This window comes from Pholis gunnellus (assembly GCF_910591455.1).
Source record: "Pholis gunnellus genome assembly, chromosome: 3".
NCBI classification, from domain to species: Eukaryota; Metazoa; Chordata; class Actinopteri; order Perciformes; family Pholidae; genus Pholis; species Pholis gunnellus.
The window spans coordinates 8,127,989-8,153,646 of record NC_136529.1 but is presented as its reverse complement, the minus strand read 5'-3'; the positions used below and the strand labels follow the sequence as shown (position 1 = coordinate 8,153,646).

The 25,658-nt window shown below is 40.3% G+C and overlaps 2 protein-coding genes across 2 annotated transcripts; both read left to right on the top strand.

Moving 5' to 3' along the window:
• The first annotated feature begins 9,263 nt into the window (after positions 1-9,263).
• Positions 9,264-17,173, top strand: slc16a1a (solute carrier family 16 member 1a). The gene is made up of 5 exons (XM_079183434.1): positions 9,264-9,340; positions 12,873-13,142; positions 15,431-15,574; positions 15,786-16,559; positions 16,666-17,173. The coding sequence occupies exons 2-5, from the start codon at positions 12,926-12,928 to the stop codon at positions 16,899-16,901; spliced, it is 1,371 nt and encodes a 456-aa protein (XP_079039560.1). The 5' UTR covers positions 9,264-9,340; positions 12,873-12,925; the 3' UTR covers positions 16,902-17,173.
• A 1,301-nt stretch (positions 17,174-18,474) lies between these two features.
• sycp1 (synaptonemal complex protein 1) lies at positions 18,475-25,642 on the top strand (the record flags this gene model as incomplete). The annotated part of the gene is made up of 32 exons (XM_079186294.1): positions 18,475-18,603; positions 18,868-18,952; positions 19,030-19,073; positions 19,191-19,355; positions 19,486-19,553; positions 19,640-19,713; positions 19,808-19,866; positions 19,988-20,054; positions 20,175-20,248; positions 20,336-20,444; positions 20,924-21,018; positions 21,107-21,291; positions 21,384-21,451; positions 21,531-21,592; positions 21,692-21,808; positions 21,903-22,007; positions 22,110-22,213; positions 22,298-22,394; positions 22,525-22,595; positions 22,666-22,747; positions 22,828-22,890; positions 22,970-23,032; positions 23,125-23,187; positions 23,287-23,403; positions 23,476-23,586; positions 23,667-23,759; positions 23,846-23,920; positions 24,022-24,108; positions 24,187-24,330; positions 25,115-25,222; positions 25,328-25,398; positions 25,477-25,642. The coding sequence occupies 32 exons, from the start codon at positions 18,475-18,477 to the stop codon at positions 25,640-25,642; spliced, it is 3,021 nt and encodes a 1,006-aa protein (XP_079042420.1).
• Between the last annotated feature and the right edge of the window lie 16 nt (positions 25,643-25,658).

Genomic DNA, 25,658 nt, shown 5'->3' with positions numbered 1-25,658 from the left:
CATTCCCTGAAAAACGTAAAATTGTGATGATGGATGTGGCTGCTTTGCATGCTATGCTCTTTAGCTACAGAGGAAAATAACACACTCTGCACAAGGAACTGGTGTGTTGATGTATTCAGGGTGTTAACCAAATTACTGTCCCGGGCCGCCGCAGTGGGTGTAAAGAGTGGGCTGTTCAAATGAGGTGCAACATGGGAATTGGTTGAATATATCAAGATTGTGTTTTATATCAAAAGGAAGCACACCTTCCTATGTACGTACAAGAAAAGGGCAGCCTGTGTCATCCTTTCTAAATAGTCAACAAATTGTGTTTCAGTAGCAGACCAAGGTTGTGCTTTGGCTGCATAATCCATTATTTTACTCGAGCACACGCAGCATTTTTATGCGCCTCCACAGGACAGAAGCGCCATCTCAAATTCATCTACAAACCTCAGTACATTAATTAATGAGAGCGGGGAGTGCTGATGGTTTTTATTTGCAGCACGGACGCTCTGGGTCTTCCGCCCGTTGAGAACCGTGCATACCTGTGCCACACTGATGCCCTGTGTCTAACCATGTGAGTGGAGAGTGCAGCTACTTTGCATGGAGCAATTCTAAGTCAATTTTCCCGACTTGCTCAAGCGGAAAATGAGCAGAGCACAGATAAGATGCGATAAGGTGCATTTGTCGACTGTGTAGTATATCTGCTTTATGATGGCATACAGTGGAAATCCTGTATAAGCAGGAACCGACTGTACCTCGAATCACATTGCATAAATATTCTCCCTTGATCTCCACAGTAATGTGCCTGAGTCAGCCGACCATTTCTGGCTTTGATTTGATTTTGTTGGGCTTTCATTAGACATTAGCCAGTATAAATATATATATATATATATATATATATATATATATATATATATATATATATATATATATATATATATACATACATACATATACTTCAGTCTTCAAGCTGACAAAGCTCTGTAGTCACGAATTCATGGATAAATGGATTTACTAAACTCAGAGTAAATGCTTGTGATGCAGCCGTGGCATTGCAAAGACAGTAATGGATGCAGTTAAAACCGACACGTAATGAATGAGTCATTGACCCAAGCAGACACACAATGATGAGATTTGAATTCTAATAAGATAGAAAGGGGAATAAAACTGTACAGCGCTTTGATCGGCACTTCACTAAAATGAAGGCTGAAAGGTGTAAAACATGTTATGTATTTATTTATTTTTGTTGTGAGAATTTTCTCTAGCGGCAGGGCTCCAAGGATGCAAAGGATTGACATGAAATATAGTACAGACATTCATGGTTCCCAGAGGATGAATCCTAATGAGTTTGACCCCCCTGAGGTCCTGAACCGCCACAAGCAGGTTGACATTTCTGTTTAGTTTTTTTTAGTGACATGTCTTGACAATTATTGGATGGATTGTGCAGGGAACTCGTGCAGGGAAATAGCAGGAACACAAATCAACATATGCAGACACACGATATACATACAGGTCATGTGAAAGAATATACAAATGAATACAAAAAATAGTAATAATACATAGTTATTTGACAGGCTTTTACTGTAACAAGAACCTATTTCAAGGAGAAATTACTCCTTTCGATGTTACTTTTGGGATTTTAATAAGGGAATTAAGGGCCAAGCTATACCCTCCTACCCACATACAAGCAGCTGGTGCTGAATTTTCCTGTCAGTAGGAAAGAAAGGAAGACTTAAGAAGCTAACATGTACATTTAATGAAGGGTTTTCTCCTTATTTTATAGACTTTTGAGGCCTCCAGTTTCATGTTTGGAACATCCACATGGTGTAAAATAAACGTTGTCCACAAGATGTCCCCGTATTAATATATTATGTTTTATGAGTCTCATAATTTGGCTCTACGATGAGAATTTTACTTTAGAAACGCCTCAATTCCCTCAAAATAGTCCATTCAGTTTGGAACACTCTGCACGTGGATGTCCGATATAAGTCACCATCTTCATTAGGTTGGCCTGAACTGCCGAGCGTATGAACTGCGCTCAGTCTGTTGGCCACACAGGAGGAGGAGATAATGAAGGGGAATTCAAATGTTATGCTGGGTTATGTGCCCATTCCAGCCTTTACTGAAGCTGGGGCCCAAGCCAAAGAATCCTGTGGTGTAACAGTGCTCTTGTCTCTCAAATTTTATCACTCAATAGACCTGCCATCTGGCCGGTCTCAGAGGTGCAGAGAGACAGTGATCCAAAATAGAAGCAGCAATAGAAAAGGTCAGACATTGAGTAAAGGCATCTGTAAAATTACTCTCTCTCTCTTGGCATCGCAGCGTTACGCTGACAGATTTAGTGCAAATCTTTGATGTCTTTTCTATACAGTGGAGAAATATGCTTTGGTCACAAATGAGAGTGTACAGCTTTAATGCTGGTAATAATAATGACATTAATGCCTGTATCATCTAGATAATAACCTGGTCCATGTCCTTGATATGTAAAATAATTGAAGGGAACATTGTGAAATTGGCTCTTCAAAAAGATTTGATTTGGACCAGATCCAGAGCGCCAAGGCCACAAATAGCAGGAGATAAATCTACTGATGCACGCTTTCCTGCATCACAAATCCTCATGATTACCCCAGTCTTCTGTGTTTTGTGTGAATGATTTGCTGCGGCTTGATCAGCAGCTCAGTCATTCGAAAATGGATCCATCCCACCCTCTCCCGATGAAGGCACGCTCAGGCTTGAAAACTCTGATCTATGGTACTGCAGCAGGAATTGACCCTCATCGGATAAACCGCTCCAAATTGCCTCCCTGATATATAGCTGGCCCTTGTTACCGCTCTCTCCCCCTCTGTCAATTTTCCCCATTCCCCTCAAGGTCAGCTCTCCGTGCTGTTGGACAAAGTAGCAGAACAGCTCTCCTCTTACTGCCGGCCCACCCCACATCCAGCTCACCGGCCCTCGTGCCTCCACCCCTCTGTCCCCGTTGCTCCAATCACATATCGGACACCGTAATGACTACAGCCACCTTCCTGCAGCACAACCGGGGTTAGAGCAACATGTCGACAACATAGGATGGCTTCAAATTGAGGCAACGCTTGGTTTAGATGTGCTATTACAGCATAAAGGCATTCAACCTTCTCTCGAATGCATATGCGTGTTTTGCAAAAGTTGCAAAAGAAATCCCATAAACTTTATGATTTCATATTGTCAGCGTAGTCGGTAGAGCTGCAATAGTGATTGCAGAAACAATATGACACTTTTGTGCTTGAATTAAAACAAGGGTGTGTTTTATTTCTTATGTGTTTTATTTCTTTTGTTTGAGAATGATTCATGATAAAGCTAGAATATGTTGTTGTTGTTCATAGACAAAAGCAGATAATTTTGCTCGGGTGCAAAAAAGGGGCAGGGAACACAACTCATAAGGGACTTTTGTCCGGGGCCATCTATCGCAGCGTCCCTCGCCTCGTTTCCTAGAACGCTTCTTCATCAAACAATAGCAGCCCTGTGATGACGGAACATGTCCGGCCATAGGTATTTCATCTGTTGATACAGGAACCACAGGAGTGTTTGATGTGTGACAAATCTCCACTCGGCTGCACATTCCCCACAGTGTTGGTTGAACTTATTTTAACTCGTCATAACTTCATTTTTTCTCCCCAGACATATCGGTGTGCTTTGTGAGTGGTTGTGTATGTGTGTGTGTGTTTTAGATTAGATTAGATAAGATTTTTATTTTTAGATTAGATTAATCTGTAATGATCCCCCTGGGAAAATTAGGTTGTTTGAGCTGCAGGAAATCAGTTACAGATAAGACTGGAGCAAGAACAGAGAATATTGAAGATAACGTAACAAATAACCACAACAAAAAGAATGTACTGAAGATAAAAAAAACAGAAACTAAACAAAGATGAACAGCCTTTGCTCTCGATTTAGATTTCTTAATATATATATTTATATTTTTTATGGAGCAATCATTTTATGGGTGGGTTTTGTTTGAATAGTGCACGAGGGACACATGCGAGCCGAGGCACATTCCTGCCACTGGTTTTACACTATTCTGGTAACATTGGGCAATAACAAAGATTCCACAAAAAAAATCTTTGCAAACGTTTTTTGGGGGGAAGAAACTGCATAAAACATGTTCAAGGAAAAATACCATGTGTTTTGGTGAGAAACACTGCGTGTAACCTTTTAACAAGAAAACTCAACAGGACACCTTCGATTTGGAGTGAAAACAACAATATCTGCAAAATTCAGATTTTTCTGTCTATAGCTATAGCATCGTCAAATTGTGTTTTTTACAATGGAAATAGACTAGTATTCTTAACTTTTATAAAAACATACCATCCCCTGCGCAGAAAACTGTAAACACGACAGAAAAGTCCAGTGCAAGAGAGGAAAGGAGGAAAAAAATCAGTCCAGAGCTGTAAATGAATGTGAGTGCTCTCGGTTGAGCAAAACTTTTAGCGGGCTGAAGCGTTAATGACAGGACGTTGTGTTGCCGGATATCTGACAGCACAAAGTAGTACTTGAAGTGCTCCATAAAAGAGAAAGTGTACACTGCGTATGTCTGATGGAGGCTTGTAAACAAACAAAGGATCAAAACAAAGCTTGTGTGACCGAGTTCTTTATCTGGAGTACCCTCTAGAGTTGTAGTTTCCGATCCTGTCACCGACCACTTTTTGTGGCGCCCATTGGTGTGTATCACTGCACACCATGTGTATCTGAAAAAGCTGCGTGATGTACTCTGGCATGTAACAAAGCATTCAAATGCCTCCCCCAAAAAGGCTTTGTTGTTTGATAAAATATGTGCATGATGCAGGAGCCCTGGCACAGAACTGTATGCTGGTCACATTAGGATGCACAGTCACCCAGTCGCAGTGCAAATCAGAAAGATTCAATTGTGTAATGGCATTAATGCACTAAGGTGTGCATAGAAAATAAGTGCTGTAATGAGTGCTGTAGCTGTTGTAGTCATTACGCAGCATGCCGCATCTTTTGATTGTTCAATCAGTCGGCTGTTGCTTGTGCCAGGGTCCAGATCTTAGAATCTGCCCAAGTTTGAGTAAACTGAATCGCTTGCATTGTGTCGTGAAACAGCGGTTTCCCCATTAAAAAGTAATAGACCATTAAGCGCAGTGGGGCATGTCTTCTCAATATCAACCAACTACGTAGGTTAGTTCTGTTTTAAGTTTACTTTCTGGTGCACTACAGTACTACTTTTGCAGTTATTACTTTGAGGAATTTTAACACTTGAAGGAAAACTGCCGTGTTTTTCCAACCTGGTCTTATTCTCATAAATTTGGCCAGATAAAGTATGAAAATAATAAATGGCCCTTTTTGTGTTACATATTCGTTTAAGTGCGTAGTGTACTTCATTACTTATATCTAATCTATAAAGTAGGCAAGAGAGTAAACATACTTAAAGTAAAATGAATTATAGCCTCAGATCATCTCAAGTGCTCTGAGTTTTATGGCAACGTTTAGACGCACTTAAAAATGCATATGGTGCTCTGTCTAAACTTTATTGGGACAAACATGAGTCATTTCTTCCGAGCCTTCATGTCGGGTATTTTATTACATGTTAGAGAGATTAATATTTACAAGATTTTTTATGTTTATTATTTGGTTTATTTCCTTGACTGTTTTTCTTTGGTTATCAGGGACCACACAATTTATTTTTTAGGAGAATTCAATTGAATTCACTTAACAGATTAATTTGAAATTAATTTCAACGCAGGTAAAGTCAATGTTCGAAGATGTACTGATTCTTGTAGACATTTGTGTTGTACGGCTTCCACCACCAGAGAGAGATTTTAAGCAAAAGTAGCAGAAGAAGAACAACTTCCTCCGTTGTTGTAGTACGTTGCAGCAGTTAGCACAAATCTAATTGGTTTTAGCAACAGAAACAATGTGCTTGCTGACTGTAAACATATATTGCTTCTTTGTGGTTGTTATATGCGTAAATAAAGAGACTGCATGTTATAGACTAGTCTCTGGCTGCAACCCCTGACTATTGTCGTACAAACATTTACCCACCTGTGGTGGCACAATTTCGACCCTGATAGTGGCTGTTCTGGTTTTATCTCTGAAGCCACGTATTGATAAGTAAATATTGGACCTACATTCATCATGTGGTCAGAGACACGACGCCAAATGAATGATAATGTTGATCTGTAACTGCTGAATGTGTAAATAGGCAACTTTTTGCTTACAAGTTCACCATATCAACATAAAAGGTGATCATGTGTCGATGATGTGTTCACACAGCTTGTTGTCACAGTCTGGAAGTGGTAAAAAAATGCATGCAGGTTTAAATTTTACATAATTCATTTTAAAGCCTGTCTCTGAGTCTGACCAAAAGTAAACACAGCTCTTTCTTGGTAATATATATAATATACAGTAAGAGGAAGATATGAATATGATATAACTATATATATATATAATGTAATAGTCTAAGATGTATACAGTATGAATATGTGGAGGTTTGATTATGGGGCAAGCAGCCAGCATATTCAGATATTTCTTGAAATGAGGAATGTAATCCAGACCTGACACAGCAGGTTATTGCTAGCTGTTGGTGCTTAAAAGTACTTTTGGATCAATCAGTACTGAAAAAGTATTGTTGGTTCGATACCCAGCCATAGTTCTGTATTTGACTTCCGGTCCCAAGAGATAAAACAGACTTCATTTTTCCAAAAAGGTGCATTGTCTCGCAGTGTGATGATGAGTGTGTCGTATTGACTCTCAAGGATCTAATAAGTGCATTACGTCCTTTAGTAAGACATTCAAAAGACTAATGTCCCCTAAACTGCTTTCCTGAGCAAATGATGCATCGCCGTCGTAGCCGGAGCCGGACAAGACCTTCAGTCACTTTCAGGCTCAGTAGCTCGGTGACTCTGTTGCCTGCCGTTGTTCCACAGCAGAAAATGTGTGTGTCCGTCTCTGAGAGGAACAGAGCACAGCATTAACGCAAGTGTGTGTTTGAGCAGGAAGTGCAGTAAGGCCTTTTTACACACTGTAACAGGTGAAAGCTCTCTTGTCACTGCAGCCACTAACTGGAATAGATATTTTCGTACCTCAACGTGTGAACTAATTGGCTTTTTCAACACAGTACCCTCACCCTGACCCTTAATGAAGACCCCGTTCTTTGTCCTGGTTCACCAAGCCAGGATTTATGCCACCATGCCTGGGCAAAAGGTAATTGCCTCTGACTCTTGACCTGTTTGTGTCGGTTCTGCGGGCCGAAGTGCAATTACATTCAGTCGCGTGGAAGCTGGAGGCGGTGCGAAGTTTGCTTGGTTCCTGGCTACACTGCTGGTGTTGTTCTTGTACTATAACTAAACTAATGCTCTTATTATATGGCAGATCAGAGTTATTTTGTAATATCTTAGTAATAGAAGAGGTACGTGCTGCGCACTTGATGGGATGGTGTATACACAAAGCATTGCTATTGAAATCAAGGCAGCTCTTGTATTGAACAAAGAACACTGCTGGTGTTTGCTGACTGTGAATGTCCTCGTTTGATTGAGAACATATAGCAGTAAATGCAGCTTATTATACTGTATAGGAGCTGTGTTTCACAAAGCTGAGCTGATCAATTTTAATCCTTCTGACAATGCTATGAGGTTGTTTACAGCAGTGGCTCCTAACCACGAGCTGCAGACTGAACCAGACCTCAGAACATGTGCACCCAGGTCGAGAAAGAGAGAATATTAAGATTCATTTTAAAAAGCTGACTGATAATTCCTCAACTTCAACTTTACAGGCTTCGCTCATCACTCCCTGACATGCCCTCTACAGCAAGATACTAAGTTTGAACTTGTGCTGCATTTCTAATTCTTGCAACCAGTTGGCTAACATGAACAAACAAGACTGAGTCCGCAGCATGCTAGCGCCGCTGTGAGGGTGTACTGCTTTTGAGCTAAATGCTATTATTCTCACAATGACAGTCCTACACAATGATATGAAGCAGGTATCATTTTTACCATGTTCACGATCTTAGTTTTGCGTGTTAGCATGCTTTTATTTGCTAGAGCAGCTGAGGCTGAGTTGTCAAGATACGTCACTCAGATCCACAAATGTCAACCTGCTGGTGGCGCGACAAGCAGAAGTCAGGGGATCCCCAATGTTGGGAGGCTTCATCCTCTGGGGACCATGAACGTCTGTACAAAGTTTCAGGACAATCTATCCAATAGTTGTTAAAATATTTCTCTCTGGACCAAGGTGTTGAACCGACTGTTCAACCAACCGACAGACCAACATTGTCATCTGTAGAGCAATGCTGCTAGCGTGGCTTAACATTTAGAAGTTAGAGATTTCATCAAAAGCTGAATTTTTGCAATATTTGTTGGAAGTCTCAGATTGCATGTGTGTTTGAGTGAGTGCAAATGTGTTGTTCACAAATCCATTTCCATTCTTCACACTAGTGAATAAATGCCGGCCCCAGGATAAAAAAAACATTAATTTGTAGGTGGTGCTCTACTGCATCCTCTGTTTGAGAAGCAATAAATGTCCTTGGAAAAAAATGAAGGGAAAAACATAAAACATGTAACAAAGAGAAATAATGTTTCAAAAGTGTCAAGAATTTCAAGGCACTTTGCAAGTACACACTGTTTCAATAACCTTGTGTACTCGGGCCTTTCCTTTCCCAAGCTCTTATGCACTCATTAATAGCACCTCGGAGAGTAGTGGGAGAAAGGCCCAAACAGTTCTGACCCCTGAAGAGTTCACAAAGCTTTCTTTCAGGTGGACGAGGTTAACAATGTCTGTTGTTTAGGTAAACCGGATTTCTTATAGCCGCAATATTTAATTGAATAGCACTGATAAATCAGCTAATCCAGGAAATCAGCATTTCAGAAAGCATCTTATCTCTTAGAGTGCAGACATTATTCAATATCCTCTCACATATGGTATTGGGCCGTGCAGTGAATTACTCTCACCTCCCGTGTGAGCTCGGCACATGACGGAGGGGTGGAGAAAGTATTGTAGGGGCCCGGCACTAAGCCTCCCACAGCCAATAAGAATGGGACTGACCTCGACATTTAGCACCATAGCGTCCAGATCGTCCAGCTGTTTGATCCGGGCCTCCGAATGAACTCAACTTTTCAGCTTCACTCAAGTCATGTTGGAGGAAGTCTGAGGCAGAGGTGCCGCTGGCAACATTTGGGCTGTCACAGCAAATATAGAACCACAGATAACGTCTGGAGTATCTGTGAAACATATGCAGCGATTTTTATTTCATTTCATGCATATTCAGTGACGCTCAGTCCCATTCAATGATGTCTGCAGCGTGTTAACGTGCCTCCGAGACTGCTGTTTATCTGCAGAGCTCATCTGGCCCCGTTGGAGAGCTCCTGCCAAGGTAAGACACTTGACACACAGACACTATGCACCTCTAACGTCTAACAGACGTCCCTTTAAAAGCAATTGCTATTTTCAGTTTGGATACTCGTGAAAGATGTGTCGCTTTGTCAGTGTTCTAACAATACAGTACTCACTACGCCAGTGTGTGATTTCCCTGAGCAAATATTTAACAAGCTTCCCTCATCTATAATTAATCAGACAAATTCACCAGGTCTAATAAGCTGTATTAGAAACCTGGGGTCGTAAAAGACCCCGAGCATGGCTGCAGGGAGAATGAATGAAAACTCTTTGGCTCCAAGCACAAACATTAAGCCAAAGATGTAAAACTGAATGTTCATTCAACACTATTCCGGCTGTTTCTGCTGTGATTCCATTCAACCATAGCATCTATTTTGACTGTTTAATTCAGTGTAGTTCACTATTAATCTAAACCCCAAATAAATCTGAATAAATAAAGAAGAAGAAACGTTCAATGTTAAAAAGTGGGGGGCCTTGAATGCACCACATGAATGATGGTCAAGTCAAGCAACAGGGTTTCATCGCTTCACATAACAAGCTCAGGGTGTCGAACAGTGACCCGTGTTAGTCAAATTAATTCCAAAGAACTATTGTTTCTTTTTGCAGTAACACCAGCTCTTCTTGTGTCTCTATTGTTCTCTGCTGAACAGACCCTGCTTTGTGCTGGAATGTCTGCGTTGTCAAGTGGCACTTTGACTGCTTAATTTAGATCTTTCCAGTGTGACGGGGGTTAGCGTAGATGCCTCTGCCCATATGTCTACTTATTTCATTCTCCGATACCTGGCTTAAATGAATCAACTCTGCAGTTTTTCGCTCAATTGCTTGATACTTTTCTCTCCATTTTAGAGCCAAGCGATCAATCCTTAGTGTGAAATTATCCGGTTTATTCATTATTCCTGCGGTTTTGATGTTTTATCTGGAGCCCTGTCTGTCTCAACTCATTCCTCCATTCATCATCTGATGTCAACCACTGAATTTTTCATTCTTTAAAATAACTGCAGCCAGTTAAGAACATTTGCCCGGCACACTGTCGTATTTGAGAGGCAGCCTTCTGGATGAGTAGCGAGTATTTTCAGACAGTGAAAGTCTTTCAGCTGACCTTTCGTGTATTTGTGCAGGTCATCCGTTTCCAGAGTGGGAGACGTGACGGGTGTGAACCGAAGCGACATCCAGCTCTTTTACTCCACAAAAATCACGTTCATACTTTAATGTCGCCTTCGTTAGACAACATAGATACAAAGTAAAGCTTCAACACAAAAAACAGTGACAGAGGAATGTTCTTTGAAACCAGGAGGAGGAGGTTGAGGAACAACAGCTCGTAGGTGTATCAGCTGTGCTAAATAACATAAATTAGGCTAATGGTGTGACAGGAATAGACAGTGGTGATTTCTAATGAACCTAATCATTTTAATTTAATGCATTTAACGTCGTGGAAGGATGTTACAGATTGTTATAGTCCAAACAAGATAAAATATATGTAAATTACACATTGGATTTCCTTCTTAGGTCAGAGAAATGCTCGTTGTTTTCCCCGACCTTCAGTCTTTATGCTAAGCTAGGCTAGCAACCCAAGACAAGTACTCAACACACAGATTGATATCAACCTTTTCTAAGCAAGTACAAGCATAGTTCACCAAATGGTTAATTTTAAAGTCGCCTTTGTCAATAAACCTTTCCTGGTCTGAAAGCTTCTAGCTTAGTGCAGTTGGTATGTGTTGGTATGTGCTGGTCTGTCTTACAAATGTGGAGGATGTGTTACGTTACTTCAGCTGTTGTTCCTGACAATTGCACTTCCTCTTGTCGATGGTGTTAAAGTAAAAGCCTGTAACATTTATAAATGTCATTTATATGCAAATACAATTTGTTCCACCCAGGTGGCTACTATCTAATTATTCTAAGTGACCCTTAATATCTGTATAGGCAGAAGCTCTTATTTCACCTCCATTACCTATTGCATGTGTAGAATAATGCAGGAGGCTCCTTTACAGCTGCATAGCAGCAGCTAAAATCCCAGCTCAATAAAGAAAAAAGGAAGTTCTTTAGGACATTAAATATTCACTACTCGCCGCACACACTTGGCTTATTCAATACATTTTCAGAGCACTAAACCAATTCATCAACCAAATCAAGTCCTACTTGGCTGAAAAACACTATATCATCGCCCACTCCTGAGCGTAGCCCTGAGCTATGCAACAGTGTGGATTATTCTAGGGTTCATGGTCTGATCGATGTTTTCTCTGGATAGTCTCCCCTGTGTAAACAATACAGTAAGTTGTTTGACTCTTATTCATCACCTCTAAAGTGAGGCGGTGGGATCTCAGCGGGTGGGAGCTCAGTAAATACATGCAGAGAACAACTCAAAGCAAAGCAAGGCCAAAAACGGCATGCCTAATCTTAAACTCTCTCTTATCGAGTTGGGGAAATATTTTGAGGCAACACTGATCTCTTTCCAAAAACGCATGCGGGCACCAGCAAAGCAGAGGTACTCAGAGGTACTTATAGGTCAGAGGGAGGGCTTGTACTGCATTTTGCACATGTTGAGGGGGAATTTATACAGTAAGTTTGGTCAGTTAGTGCTGAAGATGAGGCACACAGATGGAAAAAGACAAAATATAGCAATCGGTATAGATATCTTCTACATAGGAGGTGAAATAGTCTTAAAAGAGGCCAAACAATGTGAAAACTAGGGGTTAAAAAGTAAACGTTAAACCAATTGGTGAAAAAAATCTTAGTTTTACTTTCTTTTTTGACACCAGTTTAAAACGTCTTTGTGAATTCAGCAGTAACATTGATGTTATACTTGTCATAAAACTGATTTATTATGTTTTTAGTTTCTTTAATGCCACTTTTTTACTATCCAATTAGATATCTGTTGATGAACGGCTTTACAACCACTTGCAAGACTCCTCATGTGTGACAAGATCATCTTGAGTACTAAGTTAAACTTTTGCTGACGTTTTCCATTCACAGAGTAGACACAACAATGTTCTAGACCTGTTGATGTCAAATGTTTCAGAGCTGAGGACAAAATATCATGTATAATTATAATGATAGACTTCATTTATCCAGCACCTTTCATACAGGTGGGAGTAGTTCAAAGTGTTTTACAGCGATGTGAAGGAACAAGACAATATATAAAAACAGATTAAAATGTGCAAATACTGCACGATAAAACCAAGCAATAAAACAAAGGAAGGCACTAGAACAATAAAGCATGTAAAAGATAAAGCAAAAGAAAAGCGACAGCTAGTTAAAGGCAATACGGAATAAATATGTTTTCAATTGTCTTTTAAAAATGAGCTTCCCTGTCTTATAGCCTTGAGTAGGTAGTAGGGTAATAGTCTTATTATAAGAAGGCTGAGCTGCCAATTTGCTTTTTAAAGTGATAGTTTTAATTTTGTTTAAAGTCAGCAGAGGATCTAAGCGGCTGTGAAGGGTTATAAAAAGAATAATTAGTTATGTTGGCCGGTAACCAAAACTATGTTCTTTGTGTTTTGTTCTCTCCTGAACAGATCCTCATCTCTGTAAAATGTGTTGAATTTGAAGCAGGGCTTTGTGACAGAACATGGCGCCCGCCGTCGGTGGTCCTCAAGGCTACACGCCACCCGAGGGTGGCTGGGGATGGATGGTGGTAGTCGGGGCCTTCATCTCCATTGGCTTCTCCTACGCGTTCCCCAAGTCCATCACTGTCTTCTTCAAAGATATCGAGGTGATCTTCGATGTGACCAGCAGCCAGGTGTCCTGGATCTCTTCCATCATGTTAGCGTGCATGTACGGCGGAGGTGAGCCACGACCCAGAATTCAACCTGTCAACCGTTGCCTCACACTTGACATTCAGCACATAAATACGATTTATTAGATGGAGTCCATCTCCAGCTCTTAGCACAACTTGTAAAAGATTTACTCCTGGAGTGTTAAAATGCCGATCCTATTGCTCAAGTACAGACTTGCTTTGTAGCCTTTCAGCCTCAGTCTGTCCACAAAGAGGCCACAAAATCCTCAAAATTATAGTCAATCAAACATTTCATACTGAGATAACACAACACTGTAACTCCTCTGTTGAACATTTGCTTACCAAAAGTGCAACATTATCTGTCTCTGGAGCAGATCAATGGTTTTTTAGCTGTGTTCCTGCACTGATGAGGTGAATTATCTCATCAGTCAGGTGACTGAAACGCTCTCTTCATGTGCGTGATATTCAACACGGAGAGAACCGAGTTCAAAGGAGCTCCCCTCGTCCCTCAAGACCGTCTGCTCTGAAATCAAACCGCCGCACTTCTCTTTCCTTGTGATAAACCGGGAAAAAAATGATGACTTGGGCATCTTTTTCTAATCTCAGGGAAGTTTTTTGGAAAGTTGCTTTAGTGTGCCAAAGTGATGTGAAGTGGAAAATATTAACACCGTTAAAAACTACTGTATATCGCATTTTCTCTCAAATATATTTACAAGTTCTGCAAGCAATAAAATAAAAGTGGACACAGTATTTTATTGCTATAGTATTGCAGAATGTTGAACATATTACTTGTGTAATAGCAAGTTGCAAGTTATAGTACTGCATGTCAAAGGCCAGCAAAACTTCATGTCCAAGTTAAGCCCCCATTATTGTACAAAGTAAGTACGTTAATAGAACCAATGCTGCTTATTGTTCAGCAGCACATTCTCTGCAGTGGTTAAAGGTCACAGAGTTGCTCTCTGAGAACATCTGATTGTTCTTCATTCGCCTGTCACTTCACAGTGTGGTGTTCAGTAGCAGTGTTTATTAGCTTGGGTGGCTTTACGCACCTTTTCTCAAGGCTGTAAAAGAGAGATATGCGCCTGTTCTGACAAGTTATGAGTCCCATTGGACTCAACATGCATATTCAGGTGTAACATTGTTAATTAATTCAAATGTTGAGATGTAAATATACACAGGTGAAAGCAAACTATGCATGGTAATTGAAAGCTAAGTGATGGAATGTTTGTCCGCGCCGCGAGCAGATGACAGCTGAGTCTGTTATCGTACGATAAACATTCCGAGCACATCAGCGGGAGAAGTTCGTTAACAACCTACTGTTGCGCACCTCTGTACTCCTTCAATGTTTGATTCATTACATTCATAATATTCTACATTGGTTCGTCTCCAACCTTTTTATCCCAAGCAACCCTCCCTGCAAGGCGGAAGGAAAGAACTCATTGTTAGTGTGGAGACCGGCTGCATTACAATTTAAAAACCCTTTGTCTTGCACCGTGCTGGCAAATGAGTTTGGACAACCTCTAAACAAAAACTGTCAGTTTCTATTTAGGTCCGTTGGGTCGTGCAGGGATTTGGCAGGAAGGCAGAAGTGTCTTCCGTGTGGGTCCTCATACTCATTTAGGCCGCTTGTTAGATGCCAAGGATGGAGATGGTGTTTCTGCGACGTGAACCCTCCGCACATTTTAGTCATTTGTTTACAAGTCATACTGATTTTCCTGAAATTGATGTTGAATCCAAGGTGCGTGCATATTAATAAGTTGATTTACTGTTCTGTTCTGACATTCTGTCACTTTTTCTTTGGAACTAATGTACCAGGTGCTCAAATTGGAAAAGAAAACTGTATGAAAGATACCAGTTTTCATTTTAACCCCCCCAACACACACACACACACACACACACACACACACACACACACACCAGTCCCTTCAACTCCCCCCAATCAAACACACACACACACACACACACTTATACACCCACCCACTCATCTAAAGTGAGCTTCTTCCAATAATCATTTCAAATGCATTTAGAGTTCATTTAAGAAGAATCCACCAACAAATTATTCCTCTGTCAATTTGTATGAATTTCTGAAACAAATAAATGCTTATTTCATTAGCGCCGTCATGGTTTTTCTGATACATCGCATTATTAATGGCACGAGAACACATCTACTGCAGTGCAGCACTGACGAAAATGATTGCAGAAGTTGTTTGAATTTTCAGGAGCCACAGCTGTGGCACTAGAGCCCTCTGGTGGTAAAATAGAGGCCTGTGCATTGACGATTGCATATAGAAATCTCCATCGTTCAGCTATTAATATCAGTGTGTTTTTGCTCTTCAGGTCCAATCAGCAGCATCCTGGTGAATAAATATGGGAGTCGTCCTGTTATGATAGCGGGAGGATGCCTGTCTGGAACGGGCCTCATTGCTGCCTCTTTCTGCAATTCTGTTCAAGCACTGTACCTATGTATTGGTGTGGTGGGAGGTACCTAATTTAACTTTCTATATTTCTAAGTTTGGTCATGAGTCACTTTCTTTTTTTCTTTTTTACTGCGCACTGTTGCCATCTAGTGTTCTTCCAAAAGTAAAAAATACCAGGAAATAATCTCCAAACAGTTTAATGCTCAAATCCCTTTTATTTCAACTTGTATACTGTATTTATAGATGTCAAATACACTTCTTATTGATTATTTTAGGTTTGGGATTGGCCTTTAACCTGAACCCTGCCCTCACCATGATTGGAAAGTACTTCTACAATAAGCGGCCCATTGCTAATGGCATTGCTATGGCTGGCAGCCCCGTCTTCCTGTCCACCATGGCTCCTATAAACACCTGGCTTTTTGAGAAGTTTGGCTGGAGAGGAAGCTTCTTGATCCTGGGCGGCCTACTGTTCAACTGCTGTGTCGCTGGTTCCCTCATGCGTCCCATAGGACCCAAACCCAAACCTGCAGAGAAGAGCACAGAGAAGAGGACTGTAGTGTCGACCATTAACAGCTTCATCGACCTCTCTCTGTTCAAGCACCGGGGCTTTGTGCTCTATATTGTGGGCAACATTGTCATGTTTTTCGGTCTCTTCGCGCCGCTGGTGTTCCTCAGTAATTATGCAAAGAGTAAAGACATCCCTAAAGACAAGGCAGCTTTCTTACTGTCTGTGATGGCTTTTGTTGACATGGTCGCCCGGCCCTTAATGGGCATTGTGGCTAACACCAAGTGGATTCGGCCCAGAATACAGTACTTCTTCGCTGCCTCGGTGCTGTACAATGGTGTTTGCCACGTTCTAGCACCAATGGCGGTAGACTACAAAGGCTTTGTGATTTATGCCATTTTCTTTGGGTTTGCTTTTGGCTGGCTGAGCTCGGTGCTGTTTGAGACCCTGATGGACCTGGTGGGAGCCCAGCGCTTCTCCAGTGCCGTCGGGCTGGTCACCATTGTGGAGTGTGGTCCTGTGTTGTTGGGACCCCCTTTGCTTGGTGAGTACATCGCCTTCTAAATGAACTTCCAAGTTCACCGTCACCAATTTTAATTTATTACCTTGGTGACTAATCAATCATGCGATGTGACTTTTTCTCTTCACAGGGAAGTTCAAAGACGTGTATCACGATTACAAGTACACATACCAGGGCTGCGGCATCCTCCTCATCGTCTCCAGTTTCATCCTGTTTGCGGGGATGGGACTCAACTATCACCTGCTGGCCAAAGAGAAGACAGAGGAGGAGAGTAGGGCCAAGGTGGGAAGCAGAGAACACATTTCCAACATGTACATTGGTGCCAAGGAGATGGCAGAGGCAAGGAACACAGAAGACACTGTCTAATATTCTGTACCATGTTATTTGACATTTCTGTTCAATGTAATCTTGTCAGTGAGGCATTTATATATGAAAAAAATATATTTTCAGACCTCTTCTGTTTTATAATGAATTGTTTTTGAAGACCAAACCCTTTAAACTCTGGTATTCATATATAGGGACTGTTATATGTGTTGGGTAGACTATTTAGGTTTGCTTAAGCTTTTATGTCACTTATATTCTATGGCTATTATGTTGTTGTTTTTATCTCAGATGGTATCACTATAACCTTCCTACAGCACACAATTTCTGGTATTTTAACCTTCTAAAATGGAGCTCAGATAATGCAATTTTTCAATAAGGAACATGCAAAGTGCAGTGCTCAATTAAAAAAAGAAAATAAGTAATTGCAAATATTCTCTGGGAAAGTGCATTAATTATAGTATTCACCTCACCATGCTTGCCACACTATCAAACACATTTATAAGAACTATTTCCTTTTCTCAAGGACCATCTGGCTCTGTGCATTTTTGGAAGGTTTGAAAACAACCTTGGTGCCACTTTCACTTTATATATTCCACAAATATATTCATACTAATAATCTATTTCTCTTTTAAACATGCTTTGCTTGGTCCACTTGTGATGATGAATGAGGGCATAGCCTACACCTTGTTGCATAGCTTTTTGTATTCACATGATATGAAAATGTGCCACTGACAGCAAGTTACTGTATATGAACAAGTTATAAAATCAAATAAACTGTCATTCGACGAGAAGACAAAAGTCAGCTTTATTCTGTTTCTTAAAAATCTGGGATCAGAAAAATGTTTGTTCTTCAGAGATGGGGGTAGGCCCTTTGATGGATCGTCATTAATGAGACAGCCTATAGGTCCCTTATTTTACGGTCAGAATATGCCTTTTGTTCAACAACCATCTGCGGGCAGTTGAGCATCTGGAGAACATAATATTGACCTGGGACTCGGAAAAAATAACAATCTGGACCTAGCCAACTAACAGAGATAATCTGAATTATGCCACTGTTGTCCAATAATGGATACATCTTTCAATGTAACACACAGGTCGAAATAAACCGTTAATGTAACGTATTAGAATCCAACAGCAGGATTATAGCACGCGCCCGCATACGGTCGTCAGTTTGAAACCGTTAGCAGTTAACCAACGGTTTGTCATGGTCATAGCAAACGCAACAGAGGACTAACGTTACCCGAAGAACGTCCTGTCAACTCTAAATGGTTTGCCGGGCAGACATTTTGGTATTATTTCGTAGGAATTACTGAAGGTAAGTGAGGTTAGATAACATTAAATAAGTTAACTTCAAGCGACGTCGGTTAACTTCATAATGTTAGCTAGCAAACGGAATTGCTAGTAACAAGCTAATTAGCTTAACGGTAGTTGACCTAGCCAGCGGGTCACCTTTAGGTTATGTAATATGTCATATATGTCATTCTTTATATAGCTTAAATATGTCATACTTTCCCTCTTGATAATGTCCACATTTGCAATAAGAGTTACGTTAAAGCTCGGTAAACTGTGACGTCACTTCACGTTGGATAATATAAACTCTATTGCTCGTGTCAGGATGGAGAGACCCCGGGGATTTAACTTCAAGCTGTTGGTACCCTCCAGGGGGAATAACGGACAGGTATCTGCGGTTCGACCTCAGGAGATCGTAGAGAACTGTGGTGATTTCATGAATACATTGCAGCAGGTAACGTTAATTTAATTAAAAAAACAGTCAACCACCAGTAACGTCAAGGTAAAACACTGATGCTAGCTCAGCATTGACAGTCTTTAAATAATTAAGCCACATCTTTTCCTTTCAAGCAGTGGAAGTATTTAACGTACAGTATGTGTTCTTGTATGCACTGTTGTCCTTGTAGTATGCTGAATGCATTGATGCAGCTGTCTGAGAGGCAGTAATCATTAACACAGCAAAATGCTTCGTCATCACCTGTATTCTGTTTTCCCCTAGGGTAACAGTAAAGGTTTTGAAATAGAGCAGAGCATGCCTTTCACCCATACAAGTGTGGTTGCACCAACAAAACCAACTAGACCAGGTATTTCCTATTAAACAAGAAGTTGGCAAACTATCACAACATCTTATAATAAATTGATTATTGTCTCTCCTCTAAAGAAATCCCCAGGATGAAAGTTGTGCCACCAATGGAAAAGGGCGAGGTAATATTTTCATTATTCAAAGAAAATGTGAAGCATGAATAGGATAGATCTGGCCTTGGCAAAGTGTTAATTCAAAAGCATGTCAATTTACTTCCCATCATTGTAAATATTCCCCAGAATAATTGCAGTCCCGGGCAGCTGTACTCCAAGCTGTTTGATGAAGTTGACAAAATAAAGTGTTGGAAGGTTAAAGTTGACTCTGACTCTGTGCAAAAGGAAAGGAAACTCCAAGAAAACAAAAGAACAATTGAAACTCAGCGCAAAGCTATTCAAGAATTGCAGGTGTGTATCCTCATCTGTCACTCTCTCTCTCCTTTTAATCAGAGGATTATTGGTAAAAAAAAGGAGCAGCATACTCTAACACCCTTTGATATCTACAGTGGTATGTGTTACGTCTGTTCTGTCTTTACAGTTTGGAAGTGAAAGTCTCAGCGTAAAGCTGGAGGAACAGATCAGTGAAAATGAGGAGTTGAGGAACAAGTAAGTGTTCTGTAAAAGCCAAATAGACACGATAATCAAATTTGTAGGCGTATAAATGTTTTGTTTATTACACTTTTTAAATACAGAAACAACGCCACAAGGAACTTGTGTAATATACTCAAAGATACTTTCCAGCGGTCAGCTGAGAAAATGCATTTATGTAAGTAAAAGTGCCTCAATAAGTGTCTTAACCAGCCATAATATTATTAAGAGTTAGGACGCTTTGCTGCATAACAAATTGTTACATTTTCCAGTTGAATCCGAAAGAGAAGAAACACATCACCTCTTTACGGAAAACAGTGGGAGTATTCAGGTAAAATATCTACATCACAGTGATATTTTCTTAATAATGATCATTTTTGTTGGACAGGAGTCAGTAAAACAGTCTGATAGAAGGTTTGATGGTCAGCTAACATGTAGCCTTTCTTCTGTAGAAAGTGATCGCAGCATTTGAAAGCCTTCGTATTCAAGCTGAAGCTGATCAACAAGAGATGCAGAAAGGTTGGTTTTGTTACTATTACTGCAGGATATTTCAATCAGTCAGGAATAACTCAAAGGACAGAAGATAAATTATTGATTGCAAGCAAGCAAGATAACAACCACCATCTTGTCTTCTTCCAGTCAAGGAGGATTTACTGCAGTTTGAAGATCACAAAGAAAAACTTCATCAGGAATGTACCATGAAGGAGAAAGAGGTCAGTCAAATAAAAGTCTTTTTTTAGATCACTTTATTTGGGAACTTCTGAAACAAACAGCTCAAGGATTGACGCTCACATTCGCAGGCTGCAATGCTTCGAACAAAAATTAAGGAAAAGGAAAAAGAACAACAAGAACTCCTGCTTGATCTCCAGGAAACCCAGAAGCACTGCCAACAACTTCAAGAGGCAACAAGTAAGATCATGGTTACATTTCAAGGTTAGGTGCTCACAGCTGTATATTTTTACAGTCAGTTTTATCTTTAGATTTTGGTGAAGTTTGTTTTGTTTCCCTAAACAAAGTTTCTCGTTAAATGTTTTTAAGAACATTCCCAGGAGTCATGATAAAGAGAATGCAGATGTTCAATGACGTATTAGGTTTAATTAAAGATAATAATAGATGATAAGCATTATGATTGAATGAACATAACAAGGTTCTCCAGGTTTTGTCTAAAACGTTAGATAAGCTTTGACTGAACCATTACTAATGTTATAATGGTTCTTATGTCTTGTTGGTGTCAGTATTTCAGGATGACTGCTTATTAAAATGACACTATGTGGAGAAATCAGGCCTTACTATAAAACATATTTGTTAGTATTAGTACACTAATTATTTGAAGGATCCCTAGAGAATGATCCTAAAGATGTGATCATGAAATATTTCCTGATTTACAGATGAACAAGATGAACTTCTAAAAAGCTCAAAACAGGAACAAGAATCCCTTCTCCAAAGACTGAACGCTGCAGAGCAGCGCTCTGAAGACACGGAGGTGAGTGTGTTCACATTCTTGTCATTTTCACTGAAACATGGCTCTCTCTCGTTATCTGCTTTGATTCAAAATGAGTCCTATCCCTCAGAAAAATCGTGACGCTATTGCTGCAATGCTGGCCCAAAGCAAAGAAGAATATGGAGAGATGATTGAAAACAAAGAGCTGAGCTTGCAGGAGCTAACTAGAGTTAAACATCAGCAAGCAGACAAGCTGGAGGAGATTCAGACAACCCTTCAGGAGCTCCAGAGTTCACGAGCAGCAGAGATACAGAGGTAGAAATAACTCGAGTCAATTCAGAGCATTTTTCTGACCAAACACAGCTTCTCCTCATACCACTTTGTTCCTGTCATGACCCACTTTAAAGGACCAAGGACCTTGAGGAGAATCTTACGGCAAACAACAAAGAACTTGAAAGGAGAAACACACTTTTAGGTACGCCTCACTGAGTGAAGTGTGTAGGTATTTTAATTTGCTGCTCTTTCACGCTGAATGAATATGTTTCACTCAACAGGAGAGAGCAGAGAGCAGAGTGCAGACAAAGACGAGCAGATCAAAATCCTTGAAGATAAACTGGTAGGGTGGATTTGAGTTTGTTTCTCAACCAGTCGTCATAGCTCGAACACGAAGGACGAGAACTTGAAGGCACTCACAGTGCGCTTTCGTTGTTCTTAGGAGAGAGAATCCAAATCCGTTGAGTCCATGAAGGGTACGATTGAAACCACTGAACTCAGAGTGGAGGAACTCACCGCTCAGCTGTCGAGGAGAACTGAAGAAGTCCAGCTATTTAAGGTGATACACATAGATCGCTCATCTCAGAAGGAAAAGTTATGTTCATACCATAGTCTCATACAGAAGCCAGAGGTAACATTTGTTGTCTATAAAGGATGAAGCCGAGATTGTGAAAGCAGAACAGGATCGACTGAAGAAGACCGTAGAAGCTGCTGAAAACGCACAAGAGGATTTAAAGAAGAAGGCCACAGTGACAGAGGTTTTTATTTGGTTTACTTCTCACCATCTGTTACCCACAGCTCAGATCTTTTTTTGGAAAATATTGAGTGATATTGTGTATATGTTTTTTATTTATTCTCAGATCAAAGTGCAAGACCTGGAGGAGCAACTGAGTACTGAAATAAATCAGAATAAAGAGCAAACCTTTCAGATGGAGCAACTGAGGAAAGACTTCACGCAGCACAGGTGAGTTCTTCCATTACATAATTACATAACATTAGCATATCAAATATAGTAAACGGTCTAATGTTTCATTTATGTCCTTTTAAGAGTGAAGTACAAAAAGCTATCATCCAGCTTTAGTGAGCTGCAGTGTGAGAAGACAGACATTCACTCTAATGCGAAAGCTATGGAGGCAAACATGAAGGTCTGAATCATCACCTTCACATGTGATCATTTGCTTTTGTACATTAGCTGTTTGCATTGGCTGTCTGTTTTTGTTTTTTTTTTCTGACTATCGTATGAATAACATGCTGGAATCTGTTTTGACTGATCAGGTGAGTGAGGAGAAGGTCGTGAAGCTCACGACAGAAGTTCAAAGACTGGAAGAAGAAAACCAATGTTTACGGTGAGTTTTTCACTTCAAGAGTTCATTGTGTAGTTTTCAAGCTTAATATTTTTATGTTTTCATTAAATAGAGAGGAAGTAAACTCCATTAAAACCAAAAGCCAAGGGACATATCAGGAAACCGAGACTTTGCAGATGAAAATTGAAGAAAATGTAAGTTTGCCAACCAACCCAATTACCAACAGTAACACGGTTCTGACGTGTGAAAGGATGATTTCTTTCTTTGTCTACAGTGTGAACATCTGCAAGAGGAAATTACAGAAAAAGAAAATCGGATCAAATCTGTGGAAACAAAGGTTATTTAAAAAGTGAAACGTGAAATGCTAATATTATTGATCAGTTTGTGTGAATAACAAGAAGTCGTTTTTTTTTTAGCTGTGCAAGCTCAGGAAAACATTTGAGATTAAACTTAAAGCTCAAGAGGGATTCCAGAAAAAGGTTTGTGACTGTGAAACTACATTTACAGTACAGGAAGTGGTGGTGTTGTATATTTATATATTTTATTTAGCAGTGGAATTCTATATTTTCAGAATAAAATGCTTCAGAAACAAATAGCAAAGGAGAATGCGAAATCCAGTCAACTTAAAAATGTGGTATGTTTTTTTTTAATCTTCCAGTTTGTAATATTGATATAAAACATTGAAATGATCAGTATAGCCCTGTATGATGTAAATGTTTGGTTTTGTCTTCAGATCAACAGTCTTCAGGAGGAGTCCCAGAGCCTCAGACGACTGAACGAAGAAGACCATCACAACACGATGAAGGCCCTAGAGTCCAAATCCTCCTTTGCAGCAGAGCTTGAGAATGAGGTTACTTATACAATGCTATGTTATTTACCACATTTTAAGTTCCTTACAATAAAAACAGCCTTTTTTTTACAGCTCCAAAAGCTCAGATTAACAGCAGTAGAGGCCGTCAAGAACAAGGAAGACACAGAAGTCAAGTGTCAACACAAGATAGCCGATATGGTCGCACTCATGGAGAAACACAAGGTAAGGCCATTGTGAAGTTAGGGTGTTGGTCTTTTCCAGCATGACAGTCGATCCAAACACATGATGCATTGTGTTGATAGAGCCAGTACGACCGGATGGTTGAAGAGAAGGACGCAGAGCTCGATGAGAGCAAGAAGAAAGAGACGCAGACTGTGGCCTCCAGGAAATCTCTGGTATGTTGTTGAAGAATTATGAATTAATGTTTATTTACATATAAATGAGATCAAATTATAAGCAAAACTAAAATTGTGAAAATCAGGAGTTGGACCTCACGAAGCACAAGGCAGATAATGATCAGCTGAAGCAACAGCTGAAGACAGAAATAACAGAGAAGGTACGTCGCTGTTTGAATCAGTTACATCTTTTGGGGCTTTTCACAGATGCGTTAACTTTTTGACAGTTTATTGTTTGAGAAACACTTTTCGTTGCTTTTAGGAAAACGTGCAGAAGGAGCTCACTAACTTGAAGAAAGTAATAGCATCAACAAAAGTCACCCAGCTGTCAGAAGCAAGGACCAAGCAGGTACAGCATCTAACAGGAACCGCTGATGACGTTTGTCATCACGTGTATCTTACCAAGAATTCATCTCTACATTCCCAGTCACCCGCCTCAGACTATAAACAGAGGAGATCTTCCAAGACCCCAAAAGACAGCTCTCCAAAAAGACACATGTTTGACTTCTCCAAGGCCCTGAGATCTCCCTACAGCAGAGAGGAGGGAAGAGCTGCTTCTAAGAAGAAAGCTGTGAGTTATTTCAGGCACATTCGTACATTTTGAGGCGAGTTGGAAATCAAACCATCAAATTGTCTTAACTTATGTTGCCTTCTTGTATAATTGTAGCCGGCAGTTTAATGCATTTTCATTGTCCAAAACAGGTTGAGTACAAATACTGTGGACGTTGTGTATGAGCTCACCTGTTCAGAGTCCCACTTATAACCGTTGAACAGCATGTGCCCCTTTGATACAGACAAACCGTTCATTATTAACACAAACTGTGTGGAGAAAAACAACGGAGGAGGTTTTGATGTGTGTGCATGTGCATTCATGTGCAGGGGGATTGTCCCTCAGTATGCGCTGCATGTCAGCACTGAATGACTGCGGTGTGAACGAGTCACTAGAGGTTATTGCTGAGCGATAACCAAGAGATAAATCACACTACGATAACATTTCATGTCCTCTGTGGTGAAGCAATCTGACTCTGAATCCATCAGAACATTGTGTGGAACAACCCCAAAGACAACAGTTTCATCTATTCATAAAGTAAACCTTGATATGATGATAAAGACCAGAATAACATAAGAGTTTAGTCACTATTGTAATCATTCATAATCATAAAACTCAGACTGACGCTGACTTTGTATCGAAGGAAACTCACAACGAAGACCTGAAAGCCCAGAGAAGCTTTGCAAGCGGAGTTGGCGGAACATCAAGCATCAAAGTAATATCTAATATTTTTCTGAAATGTCCCAAAAATGAATACAAATATGAATGAGTTTTGCTGACATGGCCTCTTTGAATTCCTCTATAGTCGTACAGAATAAGGACGCCTCCTTCTGCTGTGAAGGCTGAGCGCTGGGGGAACAGCACCATAGAGCTCGACTTCAAGTCCGACAGCTCTGATCAAAGCGATCTCTTGGTGAGTTGTTCTATATCATCATATATATATATATATATATATATATATATATATATATAGATTGCCAGTAGAGCTGATTTGGCCTTCTCTTTCTCTTCTTGGCAGACCTTTGCAAGTGCACCTGCACACACTTTCTCCGCTCCACCATGCAAACGTAACATCTTCAACAAGGTAACGTGCTATTAGAAAATCCAGTTCATGCATTGTATACGTGGACAAAGAAGAAATAATCCCTGGTAGTCTATATTTAAAAGAATTGGATCAAAATGTATTTTTCAGATTCAGAGCCCTGTCACTCATAAATCACCAGGGAACTCCTTGAAGTTTGCTGCAATGAAAAGAATGAGGGATGCTGGCTGGACCGCTGTCACTGGCTGTGACAAAAAGAAGAGGACGACCAATGTGAAGATATTTGCATAAATAGTGTTATGACGGG